This window comes from Scatophagus argus, chromosome 22, assembly GCF_020382885.2.
Source record: "Scatophagus argus isolate fScaArg1 chromosome 22, fScaArg1.pri, whole genome shotgun sequence".
NCBI lineage: Eukaryota > Metazoa > Chordata > Actinopteri > Scatophagidae > Scatophagus > Scatophagus argus.
The window spans coordinates 52,755-69,741 of record NC_058514.1 but is presented as its reverse complement, the minus strand read 5'-3'; the positions used below and the strand labels follow the sequence as shown (position 1 = coordinate 69,741).

The following is a 16,987-nucleotide window of genomic DNA, read 5'->3' as shown; positions in this document are numbered from 1 at the left end:
ATCATCTGACTTTCAGAGAACATAAGCTGAAGGAAGAAGTCAAATCAACAAATATAAAGGTGGGCTTTTTAATTAATTTCCAGTCACTGTGTGTGTATTGATGTCTGATTGATGAGGAGACAGATGATGTTTTAAAGCAACTGCATACGAGAGCGTTAATGATCCAAATCAAAATAATAATAACTGATCTTCAGAGCAGGGGCTGTATCATGACCAGGCTGTGAGTGTTATGGAGCATGGGTATGATACAACCTCAGTTTGGAGGTGCTGCAGCATGAAACACAACTCGAGGAGAATTTCATAGGTTTTTTCAACATAAAAACCTAAATTTCAAGAATTTCCCTCCAGGGATAAATAAAGGAATTCTGATTTTTTTGATTTCTGATAAAACTCCCCACACTCTATTTTCTTTGAATTAATGAATTAAATGGGACTTTTTATGTATAACTTTACAGCATTCACCGTGGAAGATGTTGCTTGATCATAAGCAATAACTATTCACACTGGTGGAAGAGCCATGTCTCTTGGCCAAGGACACTTCAACCGGTAGACTGCAAGAGTTGGAGACTGAGCCACTGAGCTGATAGGTGGACGACTGCTCTGCTTCCTGAGCCACAGCCATCTCTATGTTTCTATTTCTGTGTTTGTTTGTCTGTTTACCAATGTTAAATAAACTGTAAAAAAACATGAAAACAATACAATAAATTTGCCCATAAATAGGGTCAGGTAAAGTCTATTAACGGTGTTCCGTGGATTCATCAAACACATTTCAGATATTTCACATGGAGTTTTTTTCAAGAAACAAGGCTAGCTATAATTTCAGGATAACTTTGTGGAATTCAGATTACCTTAACATGTCCTGAATGAAATTTTGTGTGTTTGTTCATAAACTGTTAAATGAACTTTCAGATTTTTTGAATCGAGAAAGGTGTCTTCCCACCATGACAGAGCGGAACTAATGTTCCTGTCTGTGTTTCCTGTCGGGAGAGGTTCGTGGTCGCACGCGGGAATCCTGTGCGAGATGGCGGTCGACACACAGACCGTTTAGGGCTCTTTAAAATCCGCCGTGTTGGTTATTTTTTTGCCTTATCGTACTCCTGCTTTTGACCTGAGCTATGGAAGGGGGCAAACCGAGCCTGGCCTTGGTCTATCAGGCAGTCCAGGCACTGTACCACGACCCGGACCCCGCCGGAAAGGAGCGAGCCTCCGTGTGGCTCGGAGAACTCCAGAGATCGGTAAGAAAATGGGAGAGACTGGAGGACCAGCGGTGGGGACAAGTGGTGTGGAAGAGGGCTCTGATGTGGTTTTAATGTGGCTTGTAGGGACCGGGTTTAACATAGTACTGGTGCATTAAAGGACAGGTGATCGAAACTGCGCAGTCTCAGAGGAGCTGCAGGTTGCCGTTAGCATCACTGCTAAGCTAAGTTAGCTTAATGAATGGATCAGAACACAAACTGTTGTCTGAATGCTTAGTTTCATTAGCAGTCTGCTGTTAGGCAGCTAATGTAACAGATAGTGTTTTATTTAAAATACAAAACGTCTTATGGTAAACGGAGATTTTGTGTTTTAGTGTCAGGGGGTTTCTGTAGGCCTGCTCTGCTGCACAGCTAGCCCTGTTAGCATGGCTACGGTAAGTGCTACAGTAAAGTTTAGTTTCTGACTTCATGTGAAAGTCAAACAGCTAAAGTTAGTGACCACGCAAGAGCCTGAAACCAAACTCCATTCAAAAATGTTACCTTTTTACCCGCAGGTGTACATAATGTAGAATATCAAAGACAGCATATTTAGTCAGTTTGTACTATGCAGCATTTTGTTGGCGGATGTGTTGGAGCTGACAGTACTTTGTGTTTTGGAGGTGAGTCGAACTGAAGACAGCCTGTGAGGTCAGGGCGTGGCACAAACTCAGACCAGGACCTGGTGTTCAGGTTTCTCCTTAGAGCTGCTCTCAACACCCTGGTTCATCACATGTGTTGACTGAATGAAGGCTGACACAGTGAGCACATATTTACCTGCAGCTTGTGTTTGTGGTTCTGATGAGTTCAGCAGATTCTGCTCCTGACGTGACTGTACTAGCTAACTCTGACTCATTCTAAATCCCACATGAACTGCTGTAGATTGGACATTTCAGTTCTGGACAGCCAGAGTCTGACTGATGTACTGTCTTATACTTGTAAGCACACAGGTAACTGACAAATCTCAGGTTACTGGAGGAGGGATAAAAATCTATGCATCGCAATGCATCACAAATTATCCATCCATCCATTCATTTTATATACCGCTTATCCGTCAGGGTCGCGGGGGAGCTGGAGCCTATCCCAGCTGACTACGGGCGAGAGGCGGGGTTCACCCTGGACTGGTCACCAGTCAATCGCAGGGCCAACACACAAAGACAGACAACCACACACTCTCACACTCACACCTAGGGGGCAATTTAGAGTAGCCAATTAACCTAATGTGCATGTTTTTGGTATTGTGGGAGGAAGCCGGAGAACCCGGAGAAAACCCACGCAGGCACAGGGAGAACATGCAAACTCCACATGGAAGGGCCCAGACCGGGATTTGAACCTGGAACCCTCTTGCTATGAGGCGACAGTGCTGACCACTGCACCACCGTGCCGGCCGCATCACAAATTAATTTTTCTAAATGTTAGTTAATAATGAGACATTGACAGAATGAAAAAGGTGTAACACAATAAGGTGTAAGACTAAGCTGAATCTGGACAGTCTGTGGCGTTCACATGTTTGAGTTGTCTTGTAGTATTTAATGTCTAAATAATCATTGTGAACTTTAACTGCAGTCTCTCAGAGACTTTAGTGAAGTGGAGCAGCGATCGGCAGTAACAAGACTGGCAGACCAACACACACACTGCAGCACCAAACAATTTAAACGACTCTGAGGTGAAGAAAATAAGTGTGGCTGCTTCTTTGCCCTCTCAGCATCTGTACAGTGGTGGTTGGCAGCAGGGAGGCTGCTGTGTGCTGCTGCAGACCTGACATTAACACAACACAGCATCAGTTGATATTCTCATCCAGGCTATCCTCACTGGAAATTTTGGGAACGACAGCACTTAAATTGGCTTGCTACACAATACGTATTAACTACTTTGGTAATAAATAATTAATTTGCCGAAAAAAGTGTTGTTTTATTTTAAAGGAGAAAGTCACAAAGTGAAACAGTGTTTTAAGAAAAACAGTTGTTTTCTATGACTTTTTAAAGGGAGACTGCAGCACCTCCTATAAGTGTGTTTTGAGAGTGTCGGAAGATGTTTTAGAGGGGGATCAGGACCGGACAAATTTATATTACTGCTGTGTAATGTGACAGCTGTAGATCTGGTAACTAGAGCTGGACCTAAACTGTGGAGGTTTTGAGTAACAAACATATTTAGGAAGTGGATCAGATGATTGAAAGAGGATTATTTTATTTTGTTGACATGACTTTCTGTCCCATCCTACAGATGTATGCTTGGGAGATCTCCGACCAGCTGCTGCAGCTAAAACAGGATGTGGAGTCGTGTTATTTTGCTGCTCAGACGATGAAGATGAAGATCCAAACGTCGTTCTACGAGCTTCCACCTGAGACCCACAATGCACTGCGAGACTCACTGCTGACCCACATCCAGAACCTCAAAGATCTGTCACCCATCATTGTCACACAGGTAACACGTTCTGAGAAGCTGTTCCTCTGCAGGCTGAGATTCTTTTATCAGCAGTCACTGATAAACCATTTAATACAGCATGAATCCACTGACCTGTAACCCTTAAGGATCTGAACCTTTAAGGACCTTGTGTGTTAGTAGTTTGAGGTCCCTCCACTATGACAAAACCAAGTTTTAGACGTGCTGTCTCTGTTTTGATAGAGTTACTGTGGTTACTCTTAGTGTTAACTGGAAACTCGATCGTTTTGGCCGCCTTTTAAACTGGCAGATGCACAAATGCATACAGAGTTTAACGTCACAGTCCACTTTGTGGCTGTAGTGTCCTGGTTAACATGTGAACATCTCCACCACAGAGACAAGCAACCCTGCAGCATGAATTCATGTAATACACTGAAGTGTATTTCTTTGACATGTCTGTCAACTTTGTTGACCTTTTGAATCCTCTGATGATTTCTTGTCTCTTTTCTCTCTAAGCTGGCGTTAGCCATCGCAGATCTCGCTCTTCAGATGGCCTCATGGAAAGGATGTGTTCACACACTTATAGAAAAGTAAGAATTCATATACTCATCTGAACTTTTTAGACACAGGATGTGTTGACTGTGCACAAGAAGTAAAAACATGAACGCTGGATCAGTCAGCAGAGAATCAAAAACAGTCAAATATTTAAATCCTTCCCACCAGTGTATTTACAGGTATGACACTTGCAGTAATCATGGTGAAACTTGACAAACAGGTTTATGTGACAGCAAGATGTTAAAATGTAATAAGAGATTTATCTTTTAGTTTCCTCTGAGGTCAGCTGCTGTTTGACACTCTGATACATCTGTCCACGTTTCCCCCCCCTCCTCTCAGGTACAACAGTGACATCAGCTCGATGCCCTTCCTCATAGAGATTCTCACTGTGCTGCCAGAGGAAGTTCATAGTCGATCTCTTCGAATCGGAGCCAATCGTAGGACAGAAATCATCGAGGATCTGGCATATTACTCCAGTACAGTCGTCACGCTGCTGGTCAGAAACATTTCCTGTCTGTCATTTCACAGTTTTACTTTGTCAGCCTTGATCCTACAAGAGTTGGGACACTGTGTCAACCATAAATAAACCAGAATGTGATCATTTGCTGATCCTTTTTGACATACACTATACCCAGTTGAAGACAGTACAGAGACAGTTCATAATATGTTTGACCTTTTTTGTTAATATCTGCTTATTCTGAATGTGATGCCAGCAACATGTTTCAAAGCAGCTGGAGCAACAACAGACTGGGAAAATTGTGTACTAATCAGAAAACACCAGTATGGATCAGTCCACGGGTAAACTAATAAACTGGTAACAGGTAAGAGGATCCTAGCTGGGTCTGAAATGCTCAGTCTTTTACCAGTCAGGATGGTTTGAGGCTCACCACATTGTGAAATACACAATTGTGTAAAGGAAGTTACTACATGGGCTCAGAACATTTCAGAAAACTGCTTTCAGTACACCCAGTTCATCTGTAGATGAAGTTAAGACTCTGCCAGGAGAAGCGAGAGACAAACATGAACAACATGCAGAAGCACTGCTGGCTTCTCTGAGATGGACTGACACAAAGTGTTGATGTGCACTGTGGGCCACATTCCAAACTGGTTTGGAATCATGGATGTCATGTCCTTGGGGGACAGGAACAGGACCATCCAGACTGTTACCAGTGTGAAGTTCCACAGCCGGCGTCTCTGATGGTGTGGGGGTGTGTTAGAGCCCACAGTGTTGGTGACCTTCACATCAGCAAAGGCTCCATTCATGCTGAAAGGTTCAGACAGGTTTTAGAGCAGCATGTCCTGCCATCCATTCGATGTCTTCAGGGATGTCCTGTTCATGAAGACACACTCTGCTCTACTTCACAGTAACAGAGTGCAGGTATTAGACCAATCCAGTGAAAATGTGTGGAGCGTCATGAAGCACAACAGAGTAGGACAACAAAGACTCCAGGGTGATGAGCTGCTGAAGTCATATAACAAGACAGAGTGACACACTGTATCAGTGAGTGCCCAAGATCTGAGTGTTGGAAGAAAAGCTGATGGAGCGGGGTGGTCCCCTGTGGCAGGCTTCACATTTACGAGTGTGGATTCACAAAAGCAGGTTTATCAATTTGAACACTGAATTTCTCTGTACTGTTCAGCTGAATATTGATCAGTTCTTTACATTTTGTTTTTATGTGTTTTTACATGGGGTCCCTTATTCTAGCCTTTTTGGAAGCAGGTTGTTAACCTATCAATCAGAATCAGAATTTCCACAGTCTTCACTCTGCTTGTCAGAAACATTTCCTGTCATCTCTCTTCATGTTCATCTTTCAACCTCTTCATGTTCACTGGTGTCACTCAGTGTTGTGGTCCTCAGACATTTCTGTTGGAGTTTCATTGACCCGCCAGGACTTTTTTACAGCACTATTTCTCTTTTTCTACACATTTTAAACTCTCACATGTGTGTCTGTTCAGCAGTTGTCAAGGAAACCAGAAGATCAGAGGTCACAAGTTTCATGTGTTTGAGTCAAAACTTTGCAATTCAAACACTGTTCCACTTATGTCCTGAATTGGTCTAAAAATCAAAAATCTGTTCAGATTTATCATGTCTGCCTCTTAAAATGTTAACTGATCATCTGTCTAGGGTTCAGGGTACTGGTTTCTACTTTCCAGCTGTTCCGCTGTCAGGCTGGGAGTCTTTGTCTTGTTTTCGGCTGGTTTATAAAGCAGCCAACAGAGACCAGTTTGCATTTGGTTTTGTGATTGATAAAATAACATCAGTAAACGTATCAGACATCTAAAATCTCGATCATGTCAAAACAAGAACATCCTGTCTTTCTTTTAGGCAGTTCGCCATCATGCTGTTGGTCTTTTTATTGCTTTTTCAGACAACGTGTGTGGAGAAGACGGGTAACGATGAGAAGATGTTCATCAAGGTGTTTCGCTGTTTGGGCAGCTGGTTCAATCTGGGCGTTCTTGACAGTAACTTCATGGCCAGTAACCAGCTGCTAATGGTCCTCTTCCAAGTCCTGGTGAGAGTCATACTTTGTGTTAAATCTGTCTGTACAGGAGTCATCAGTGGTTAGTTTAAAGTGGAGAACGATGTAGGGTGCACAGTAAATATGAGACCGATTTAAAAACAAACCTTTCTGTCTGCTGATGTTTCCTGATGTTCTGTCTCCACAGCAGAGGGATGAAACTTCCACCAACCTCCATGAGGCAGCGTCAGACTGCGTCTGTTCTGCTCTCTACGCCATAGAAAATGTGGACACCAACATGGCGTTAGCTCTTCAGCTCTTTCAGGGTGTCCTGACGCTGGAGACAGCCTATCACATGGCTGTGGCCCGAGAAGACCTCGACAAGTGAGGACTCGCAGGAAACTGATTCTGAGTGTGATGGTCACTGTACAACATCAGTTACATTTTTGTTTGACTTTTGCCCTCAGAGTGCTGAACTACTGCAGGATCTTCACCGAACTCTGTGAGACATTTTTAGAGACGACAGTCAGAAGTCCAGGTCAGGGTATGGGAGACCTGAGGACGCTGGAGCTGCTGCTGATCTGTGCAGGACATCCTCAGTACGAGGTACGGAAATAACCCCAACACCAGTTGCATTGATGGTGCAGACATGCAGGCTGCACCAAGCTGCAGCTGCTGGGTGACCTCTGTCTTCACTTGTCTGTTTTCAACATGGTGGTCGGGTCTCAAACGCTCAGCTAAACAGTAGACTAAAATATAGGAAATGTGAAAAAGACAGTGTGCTAACAGAATCTAGAAGCTATTTTGACAGTTTAATCTGAGTTTGACGAGCCTGGTGTGTCACGCTGGATGGACTCGTTTGCATAAATTAGAGGTCGATAGACGCGCTGATGCAGATTCAGATACAGCAATTGGTCGGCTAACTCTGCGCTGACTGCACCGCCCTGCGATTAATTCCAGTGTTCTCCGTAGAAAACGAACAGGCTCTGTTAACAGTTTGTCTGCATGTGAACACTGAGCCACCTGCAGTTAAAACAAAAAACAAATACACAACAGCTGCAGTACCATTTCTCTCTGCTTCTCCTTTGCGATTGCAGTTTGTGGAGATGTCTTTCAACATTTTGTCAGAATTCTTGATTTTGTAGTCTCAGCCATGTAGACACTTAACTTCAGATTATAATCCTGGTATGTGTTCTGGTCCAGGTTGTGGAGATCTCCTTTAACTTCTGGTACCGACTTGGAGAACATCTGTATAAAATAAATGATGCAGCTCTTCACACCATCTTCAGGCCGTATATCCAGAGACTTTTGCACTGCTTGGCTCGACACTGTCAGCTCGATCCAGACCACGTGAGTCTTCACAGAACCACCTCAAACTGATGAAATGCTCCACTGAACTCCATTAGTCACTAGGGCTGCATCTAATAATTATTTTCATTATCGATCATTCGATCATTTTTTTTTTTTTTTTAGCATTTAAGCAGTTCATTTTGAAAAATGCTCATACTTAGTTTCCCAGAGCCCAAAGTTATGTCTTCAGCTTGCCTTTTTTTTCCAACCACCAATCAAAAACCCAAAGACTCTTCCGTTCAAAAACAACAAAACCTGACATCTTTAAAGGTGGAACCAGCATGTGTTTGATTTTTTTTGTTGGCAAAATGATGGGAACCGTTAATCTTCTTTTGACTAATTGTTGCAACTCTGTTAGTCAGCTATCAGCCCAGTACTTTGATTTAAAATCAAGACTGACTGTAGTTTGGATTCATCATTGGGCAAATACTACTTAAAAATGCTCACTTAAGTTCTGTTTGTTTTATGCTGTGGTTAAAAATGTAAACTTACTCCTGTAAGTCATTAGCGTACTTACCTTATCCTGACATTTATTGTGATGTTTTTACTGGACAGGACGGAATCCCAGAAGACACTGATGATTTCGGAGAGTTCAGGATGAGAGTCTCTGACCTTGTTAAAGACGTCATTTTTCTTGTTGGTTCCATGGAGTGTTTCTCTCAGGTAAATTTAGTTTGATCCATAAATTATTGACAACAAAAGGCTCATTTTCCATTTGGTTGTTGATGGAACTCATTCTTAAATGTTTTCCTCTGTTTTATCTCAGTTATATTCTACATTAAAAGATGGGAACCCTTCCTGGGAAGTGACAGAGGCTGTACTTTTCATAATGGCTGCGATTGCAAAAAGTGTTGACCCGTGAGTATTCGAGTCATTTTATCATCATTGTGTGTTTCTATCCAGAAGAGGTAGAAAACATTCAGCAGCGAAGTCACTGCAGACTGATAATCTCCTCTGGATGTGTGATCCGAAGAGGGAATAAGCTAGTGCTGTCTAAACTGCCTCCACTCACTCAGTTTGTGTTTGTCTTTCAGAGAGAACAATCCCACCCTGTCGGAGGTGTTGCAACAGGTTGTTTTACTTCCAGAAAGTGTCCACATGGCGGTTCGATATACGAGCATCGAGCTGGTCGGAGAGATGAGCGAGGTCGTGGACAGAAATCCAAGATTTCTCGGTATTAGTTCTGAGATAAAATGAAAACAGCAGCTGGATCTGTTCTCTGCTGGAACTGTCCTAACTTCAAAAAATTCATCAGACTCAACATGTTGCTGTGTGAGGAGTGTGAGCATGTGTCAGGCTCTCAGGATGCAAACTGATGCATCACGCTGTTATATTAATGTTTCCCCATAAATAAATGTCACAGGGTTTCTCAATCTGCCTGATCAGTAATCCTGATTGGACCCTGTTGAAATAAAATAAATTTAATTTATTTACGTATCCTTGCAATACACCAGAGGCGAGGCAGACGTGTTACCACCCCCCCCTCCCCAGGTTACCTGTCTGCCTCGTCTCCGGTGTATTGCAAGGATACGAGCCAATACGACGTGACCAATAAAGCAAACAGAAAGAGTCTCAGTGCTCATAACTTAAAAACTTAAAAATCATTTTTGGAAAGAGTGCTGCAGCTGTTGGCTTTATTTCATGAACCCTGACTCTGTGTGTTTCCTCTTCCTGTCAGATCCAGTCTTGAACTACCTGATGAAAGGTCTTAGAGAGAAACCTCTGGCATCAGCAGCAGCTAAGGCAATCCATAACATCTGCTCAGTGTGCCGAGATCACATGGCTCAACACTTCCAGGGTCTTCTGGACATCGCTCGGTCCCTCGACTCCTTCGCCTTGTCTACCGAGGCAGCTGTCGGACTGCTTAAAGGTACCTTACCATACTGATAGCACACTTGCAGTGATCTCACCAGGTCACATATAGAGGAGAGTTGTTGGGGCCTTCAAGACTTCATGTTTCAAGGTTTCCTTCAGCTTTGTGGCAGCTCTGCTCCTGGTTGCTTCCCTCCGCATCAAACACTGGAGAGTACAGCAGCCATCTCCCTGCTGAGCCCTCTGTTCTGTCTCAGGAGCTCACAGTGGTCTTGCTGGTTTCTCGCTGGTGCTGATGGGTGGATGGGAGCTGTTGGAGAGCTTGCATAAATGTGTTTGTTTAAAGTTTCAGATCTCAGCCTTATTTTGTTGTTTTTTTTCTGGATCTGTGTAGGTACGGCTCTGGTTCTGGCTCGCCTTCCTCTTGAGAAAATTGCAGAGTGTCTCAGTGATCTGTGTGCTGTTCAGGTCCTGGCTTTGAAGAAGGTCAGTGTGTGTTCTGAGTGTTTCGATGTTTGTAGGAACTATGACTATACTTGTCTGTTCACAGTAATCAGAAACTCAATAGTAACACAAATATTCAGACTAAAACCAGAGTTTGTTTTGTCTGTCAGCTTCTGGCTGAAGAGTCTACAAATGGTAAATCAGCTGATCCCACAGTGTGGCTCGACAGACTGGCTGTTATCTTCAGGTGAGTTTACCTGTTTGACCTGTTGCCAAATATTATTTAGTGAACATGTCCTTACAATTTTTTTTCCCTTCAGACACACAAACCCCATCGTAGAGAACGGACAGACTCACCCTTGTCAGAAAGTCATCCAGGAGGTAAAATACCCAAACATTTTATTGTTGAATAACCTTATTCCTGTGACTCACCTGTAGTTCTGATGTAATTTTACTGTGTCTTCCTTGTGCGATTTCACCAAGTATTCATATATGTTACCTGTGTAATGTGACTCATCTGTAGATCTGGCCAGTGCTGTCTGAGACTCTGAACACTCATCAGGCTGATAACAGGATTGTGGAGCGCTGCTGTCGTTGTCTCAGGTTTGCTGTGCGATGTGTTGGGAAAGGATCTGCCTCCCTTCTGCAGCCGCTTGTCACTCAGGTTAGACACACCTTGACTGACTGTTCACATGCACTAAATATTCATTTTTGTGCCCACGTTCTGAAAAGACAGCGTTCCACTAAGCCTAATGACTAATGAAAATATTCCACCGATATTCTGGTGTACATGCAGCCGTGCAGACCTGCCTTGCTCTTTCATTCAGTCAACCACCACCTTAAAAAGGTCGACGTGGTGATAATTATGCATTTCCAAAAACCTGTTTATCTCAGAGTCCAGCTCTATTGATGAATTGCACGAGCTGTCCAGGTGATTTGTTTGTCATGTGTTGTACTTGTGTCAGTGCTTTGTTTTATGATTAAAGATTCTGCTTTCAACAGTTAGCACATGTGCAGTGAAGTCACTGCAGTGTATATTGTGGCACATTTTAGCAGCAAAACTAAACCTAACCTAAACTTTTTGCTTTGAAAAAAATATTTTAAACAGCTGTGATGGATCTCAGGATTTATCAGCAGGACAGCTGCTTTGGTCCAAACATTTTCACTATATGAACCTGGACTGTGTGAAACATGTTGGATGTGGAGCGCTCAGAGCTTTAATTTAGATCAGATCCTTACCAATCCTGACTGTATGTCGGGAGATTTAAAAATCAGTGAAATTAAGCTGCTTTGTCAGGGTCATGTCAGGGCATTCAGGGTCTTCACCCACCTGCATCCCATCTGCTATTAATCCATGATAATTTTCATGGCTCAGCAGGCCTAATTGGTGCCTGTGGACACAACCGCAGTCAGCACTGTGATACCTGGACTGACTCATCTGGACTGTAGTATACTTAGCTGTGTTGTTAATCTTCACTGTGGTTATTGGAATTATTATTAGGATTAGTTTGTATTGTAGCATCATTTATTTTCCAGGTGTGCAGGGAACATGATTAAGGAGAATAATTGGATTCAAATGTAGTCACTGCTGAGTTTTCTTGATTAGTTACATCTCCTCAGTTAGTTCAGTTGATAGAAACACATCCACAGTAACAAAGAAAACCACCCTCCTGATGTTTGCACAGTCTTTTTCCTGCAGCTTTATTTGTTTATTTGTTTGGTTTGTGTCATCAGATGGTGAGTGTGTACCAGGTGTATCCACACTCCTGCTTCCTGTACCTGGGCAGCATCCTAGTTGATGAGTACGGCATGGAGGAAGGCTGCAGGCAAGGACTGCTCGACATGTTACAGGTAAACACATACTGAAGCCTAAAGAAAATTACACTTGGTGTTTATTTTATTGATTGATTCGTTCTTTGTTTGTTTGAGCATGTAGCTGCATATCAAAGTTAAAGCTCAGTCTGGGTTTTTTTTTTTAGCTGTTGTTAATGGGTAACAGCTTGTCCGCTGTTACTCCAACATTCCTGAGGGAGGCAGTAGACTTTTTACAAATGAATTGTTCCCCTATCAAAAAACAAAACAAAACATGACTGTTAGAGCAGGAGATTAAATGACACATCTTCTCTCTTGTAGCTCATCTGTTCTAGTTTTTGTTTGTTGGTGTTATTGATATTGTGAAAGATACACACTCATTTTAATTTACTTCATTTGTAAGTTTATCTTATTAGGATTATATCACTACATGATCACAATGTGAGGGCTTCACCCCAAAATCAAAACACACGTATGTTTCCTCTTACCTGTAGACCTTGTTAATCCATCTGGACAGTTTTGGTGTGAGCTGCCCAGTTTTGTTTTGTCGGCTGTAGAGATGTCTGCCTTCTCTCCAGTGTAATTGGAACTAGATGATACTTCACTTGTGCTCTAAGAGCCAAAAAACCTTTGAAACACATGGCCTGATTAAGATAATCCACAGAGCTTGTTGTGAGTAGTTTGGTATAGGAAATATTTTCTTTCTACCAAACTACACCGTATGTCTGTGAAGAAGGAAACATGCACCTACTCATGGATGAGAGGCTCTCGCCAAATCACAGGGCAGGATGTAAACATTAACGCTGTGGTCCTCAGCACCTGCTAGCTAGATTAGCTTACTTAGCTAGCCTCTCATCCATGGTGAGACATAAAGAAAATGGTTCCTTATTGAAAGTGTTCAAAACAAAGTCTGTGGATTAACTTGACTAACTGGGCCATGATTTCTGGAAAGACCAGGTGAGGACACCTGAGTCTCTGAGATTGATGTTGGTGATGATGACAACGAGCTCCTCCCCCTCTTTTCAGGCTCTGTGTATGCCGACCTTCCAGCTGTTGGAGCAGCAGAACGGTCTGAGGAATCATCCTGACACCGTGGATGACCTGTTCAGACTGGCCACCAGGTGAGTCTGCAGGTTCATGGATATGATTTATCTGCTGATGTTTTATTCAGGACTGTCGTCAGATGATATATCTGATGTCTACCTGTCTCTTTGTCTGCTCAGATTTGTCCAGAGGAGTCCAGTTACGTTACTCAGCAGCAGCATCATTGTTCACATCATCCAATGTGCCATTGCTGCCACCTCGCTGGACCACCGAGATGCCAACTGCAGCGTCATGAAGTTTGTCCGAGACCTCATTCACACCGGAGTCGCCAATGATGTGAGTTTGTGGAAATAAAAATATTAAAACTATTCTGAAGATTCTGATGGAAGAGTTTACTGAGAACTGAGGAGAAACGTGTAGCACTGAAGATAACTTGAACTGTTATCTATCATAAACATCTGCCCTCGCTCTCTGCAGCACGAAGAGGACTTTGAGGTGAGGAAGCAGCTAATTGGTCAGGCCATGGAGCAGCACGGTCAGCAGCTCATCACTCAGCTCATGCACTCGTGTTGTTTTTGTCTACCGCCATACACGCTGCCGGACGTTGCTGAGGTGCTGTGGGAGGTCATGGTTTTTGACAGACCTGTGAGTACAAACAATAACAGCTGGTCAGGTGTGTCACCTGTTGTTCCTCAGGGACAGATGGTTAAACTCTTAACTCGTCTTTTGTTTCAGACATTCTGTCGCTGGTTAGAAAGTGCTCTGAAAGGTTTACCAAAAGAGACGTCAGGAGGAGCTGTGACTGTCACTCACAAACAGCTGACTGACTTCCACAAACAGGTCACCAGGTGAGAAATTTGCAAAAACAGAAACATGGTAAACCAGCAGCTTTGGTACACATTTGTTGTTTGCCTTCTTAATGGCTAAAGCAAACTTCCCCTAAGTTACTAAACTGTGTGTGTTAGCGGTTTCTACTTCGTACAGACTTTAATGAAGAAAAATCAGCTCACAGTGTAGAGAACTAAAATCTGCATTAATGACTGATCAGATTCTGGAGAAACGAACTGTCCAGTGTTCACACTAGTCTCTTTATTGAGATAGTCTACAGGTATAGAATAGAATCTAAACATTTATTGTCATTATAGTTACAATACAGCAAAATTTCGTATATAATACAATTTCTCTGTCGCTTCCCAACAATTAAAATAACCACAGGCAAGTGTTGCTCATTTTTCTCATATTCTGCAAGTCTTGTCAAGTCAGCTTCATTCTTTCAACTTCCGTGTGTCTTTTGTTCATTAAAGCCAGATTGGATTGTAGTTGTTCGCTATCCTCTGCCTTCAATGCTACTTGACATGTGAACTATCACTTAAAGCTTTTCAACTTAATGGCAACTGCCATTTTCACCACAAACTCCATGTACACTATTCAGCCTCACTTTGTCTCTTCACAATAGAAGTTCCCACTTCCTTCTAATACATGATAACATGGATAATTTCACACAAGTCTGTCTAATAGGACATATTTTAACCAGCATGACACATCAGGATCCTTCCCTAAGATACCTGACAGTGAGGGGTTTAAGGACTTGTAGAGCCAAAAGTGAGGCGTTCAGGGACATTTTGAAAAAGATGGGTTGTGTTCATTTGTTGTATCAGCAGCCTGAGGAGTCTGTCAGGTTTTTGTTGAGACTCGTCAATCTAATGTGGAATGCAGAAATACTGGAGTCCTCAAAGCAAGTTCTGACTCATCCTAAATTCAGATGAATCAGACAACACCTGAGCTCCAAATAACTTACCTGAGCACACTGAACTATTATAGGGGGACTGTTATATTTTTCATGTGACAGCCTTATAGTAAAAACACCTGTTGCTGGTACTACAATCCTGGTTCAGCCTGGACACCTGCTGAAGTTTGGCAGGTTTTTACTTTGAAAATAAAGACAAATTCAGTTTTGGGCTGCTGGTTTTACTCTTGGGTAATAAAGTCTGATATTGAGAAAAGAGCCCAACCTGCAGGAAGAAAAACAGCAAATGTGACAGAACTGAGCAGTAAACTTCACAGAAACAACTATTTCTAAACATGCTAACCACTGTTTGTGTTCTTCTCGTTAGTGCTGAGGAGTGTAAACAGGTGTGTTGGGCTATCAGAGAATTCACGAGACTGTTCCGATAGCTGCGACTTTACCACGACACCAGGTAACTGTTCACACAGCTAACAATTCTTAGAACATCAAGTATCGGTTCACACAACACCAGGTTCACACATCTACGGGAATCTCTTCATGGAGCCACAACAAAAGCTATAAAAGAAGTTTGTCTGTTTTGAACTGAACTAAGATAACAGGCACATGAAAACCTCTAGCTTTAGTGAAAACACTCGGTTGTTTGATATCGTGAATTTGATGCCTGACAGACATCCATTTTCAAAACACTGTCCCTAATAAACTCAGTCTATTGGGAATTCAACTTTCACATTATTTAATTTCATAACACCATGTGTATTCCAGATAACATTGATCAAATTTTGCTAGGGTTACTCTAACGTTCAGTGACGATGGCTGTGAGAGTTGTAAAATCACGATCACAGGATGATAATCAGGGTCTGTTGATTTCTCTTTCAGGTTAAATCTTATGTTGGCCAACATTCAGAGGTGACGGCAAAAAACTGCAACTGCAGACGAGGATCCAAAGGGACAAGACGAAGATGGAGGAAGGACTTTGAATGTGAAACAGCACTCTGAAGGACCAACAGAGTGTGGACTGACTGGACAGACTGAGTCCTCCATCCCGACCACCGACCTCACCTAACTTCACCTGTTGCAGGTGTCAGGTGGTGGGGTTGGGGCCAGCAGGTGGGTGGGTCAGGACTCGGAGGAGTTCACTAAGTGAACTGATGCAGATTAGTCCTGTTGGATCATCATCGGTAATCAGTCGTAGGATGTGCCTGGTCAACAGTTTTTAAAAGATTTATTTTTGGAACTTTGGTCGTGATGTTTTTTGTCCGTGCCATATGAGGAGCCAAAAAATTTCCCATGATGCTCTTGGCTGAGCGGCTGCCTGTGGAGGCTAATGCTGAAGGATTTGGCGTCACCTTTGACCTTTTTAACTTTGGTTTAATTTTAGTTGTTTTTCCACAAAGTGAGACAGAGTGAGTTCTAAGACAGAGACATCATCGGTGATGTAGCCTTGTTGTAAACAATAAAAAAAAAATGGCGATATCTGGTTAAGTGTTTAAATTGTCCTGTTTGCTGACGGGCTTCCTGAACAAATGAGAACTGGCCTGCATGATGTTGGCTGATCACCACAGTTGTCACACTGTGATGTTTCAAGAGGCTTACGGAGGGTCTGTGCAGCAACTGAAACAATTTAAATATGTTGATTTACAGGAGCGTATGTGAGGGTTTGAAGACGGGTTCCAGAGCCACTAAGAACCCCTTTAGTCTACAGTGTTTTCAGACTGCAGGAATTCTTGAACCAATTGAATGTGAGTATGAATATTTGCAGGAAGTCATTTATGGTTCATTCAGATCTAAACTTCAGTAATCTGATACAGGTGAGGTCTCTGGTGCCCTGTGGAACATGTCATCCTTACAGCGCTGTCCTTTGTGTTTACTCTAACTTGGTGGAGACCCCATCTGCAAGAAGTCCTGGTCAAACTGGTTTTTGTTTATTGTCATCTAATGAACCACCCGTGAATCCAGATTACTCTGTGAAAGCCTGAGCCAAACAAAACACTGATGCCATCCTCATCTGTTCTGATTCCTCACAGACAGACAGTATGTTAAATATACTAAAAACTAAATTACGAGTGATCCAAATGGACCAGATGAGACTAACTGATAAACACTGCTGAAAAAGTTAAGTTGACAAGATGAATATTCTCTCCAGAACAAGC

General features: G+C 42.6%; 1 protein-coding gene across 1 annotated transcript; it reads left to right on the top strand.

Annotated features, from left to right (window-relative positions):
- Positions 1 to 963: 963 nt before the first annotated feature.
- Positions 964 to 16,315, top strand: tnpo3 (transportin 3). The gene is made up of 23 exons (XM_046378782.1): positions 964 to 1,235; positions 3,456 to 3,656; positions 4,131 to 4,204; positions 4,509 to 4,665; positions 6,539 to 6,682; positions 6,837 to 7,012; positions 7,096 to 7,234; positions 7,832 to 7,978; positions 8,534 to 8,641; positions 8,745 to 8,836; positions 9,013 to 9,152; positions 9,657 to 9,848; positions 10,185 to 10,276; positions 10,405 to 10,481; positions 10,555 to 10,615; positions 10,758 to 10,898; positions 11,969 to 12,085; positions 13,073 to 13,167; positions 13,270 to 13,426; positions 13,568 to 13,735; positions 13,826 to 13,938; positions 15,205 to 15,288; positions 15,714 to 16,315. The coding sequence occupies exons 1-22, from the start codon at positions 1,116 to 1,118 to the stop codon at positions 15,263 to 15,265; spliced, it is 2,772 nt and encodes a 923-aa protein (XP_046234738.1). The 5' UTR covers positions 964 to 1,115; the 3' UTR covers positions 15,266 to 15,288; positions 15,714 to 16,315.
- The last annotated feature ends 672 nt before the right edge of the window (positions 16,316 to 16,987 follow it).

Coding starts and splice junctions, on each gene's coding strand:
- tnpo3 (XM_046378782.1), top strand. CDS start 1,116: ATGGAAGGGGGCAAACCGAGCCTGGCCTTGGTCTATCAGGCAGTCCAG. Junction 8,837..9,012: donor ATTGCAAAAAGTGTTGACCC/GTGAGTATTCGA, acceptor TTTGTCTTTCAG/AGAGAACAATCCCACCCTGT. Junction 10,277..10,404: donor AGGTCCTGGCTTTGAAGAAG/GTCAGTGTGTGT, acceptor TTTGTCTGTCAG/CTTCTGGCTGAAGAGTCTAC.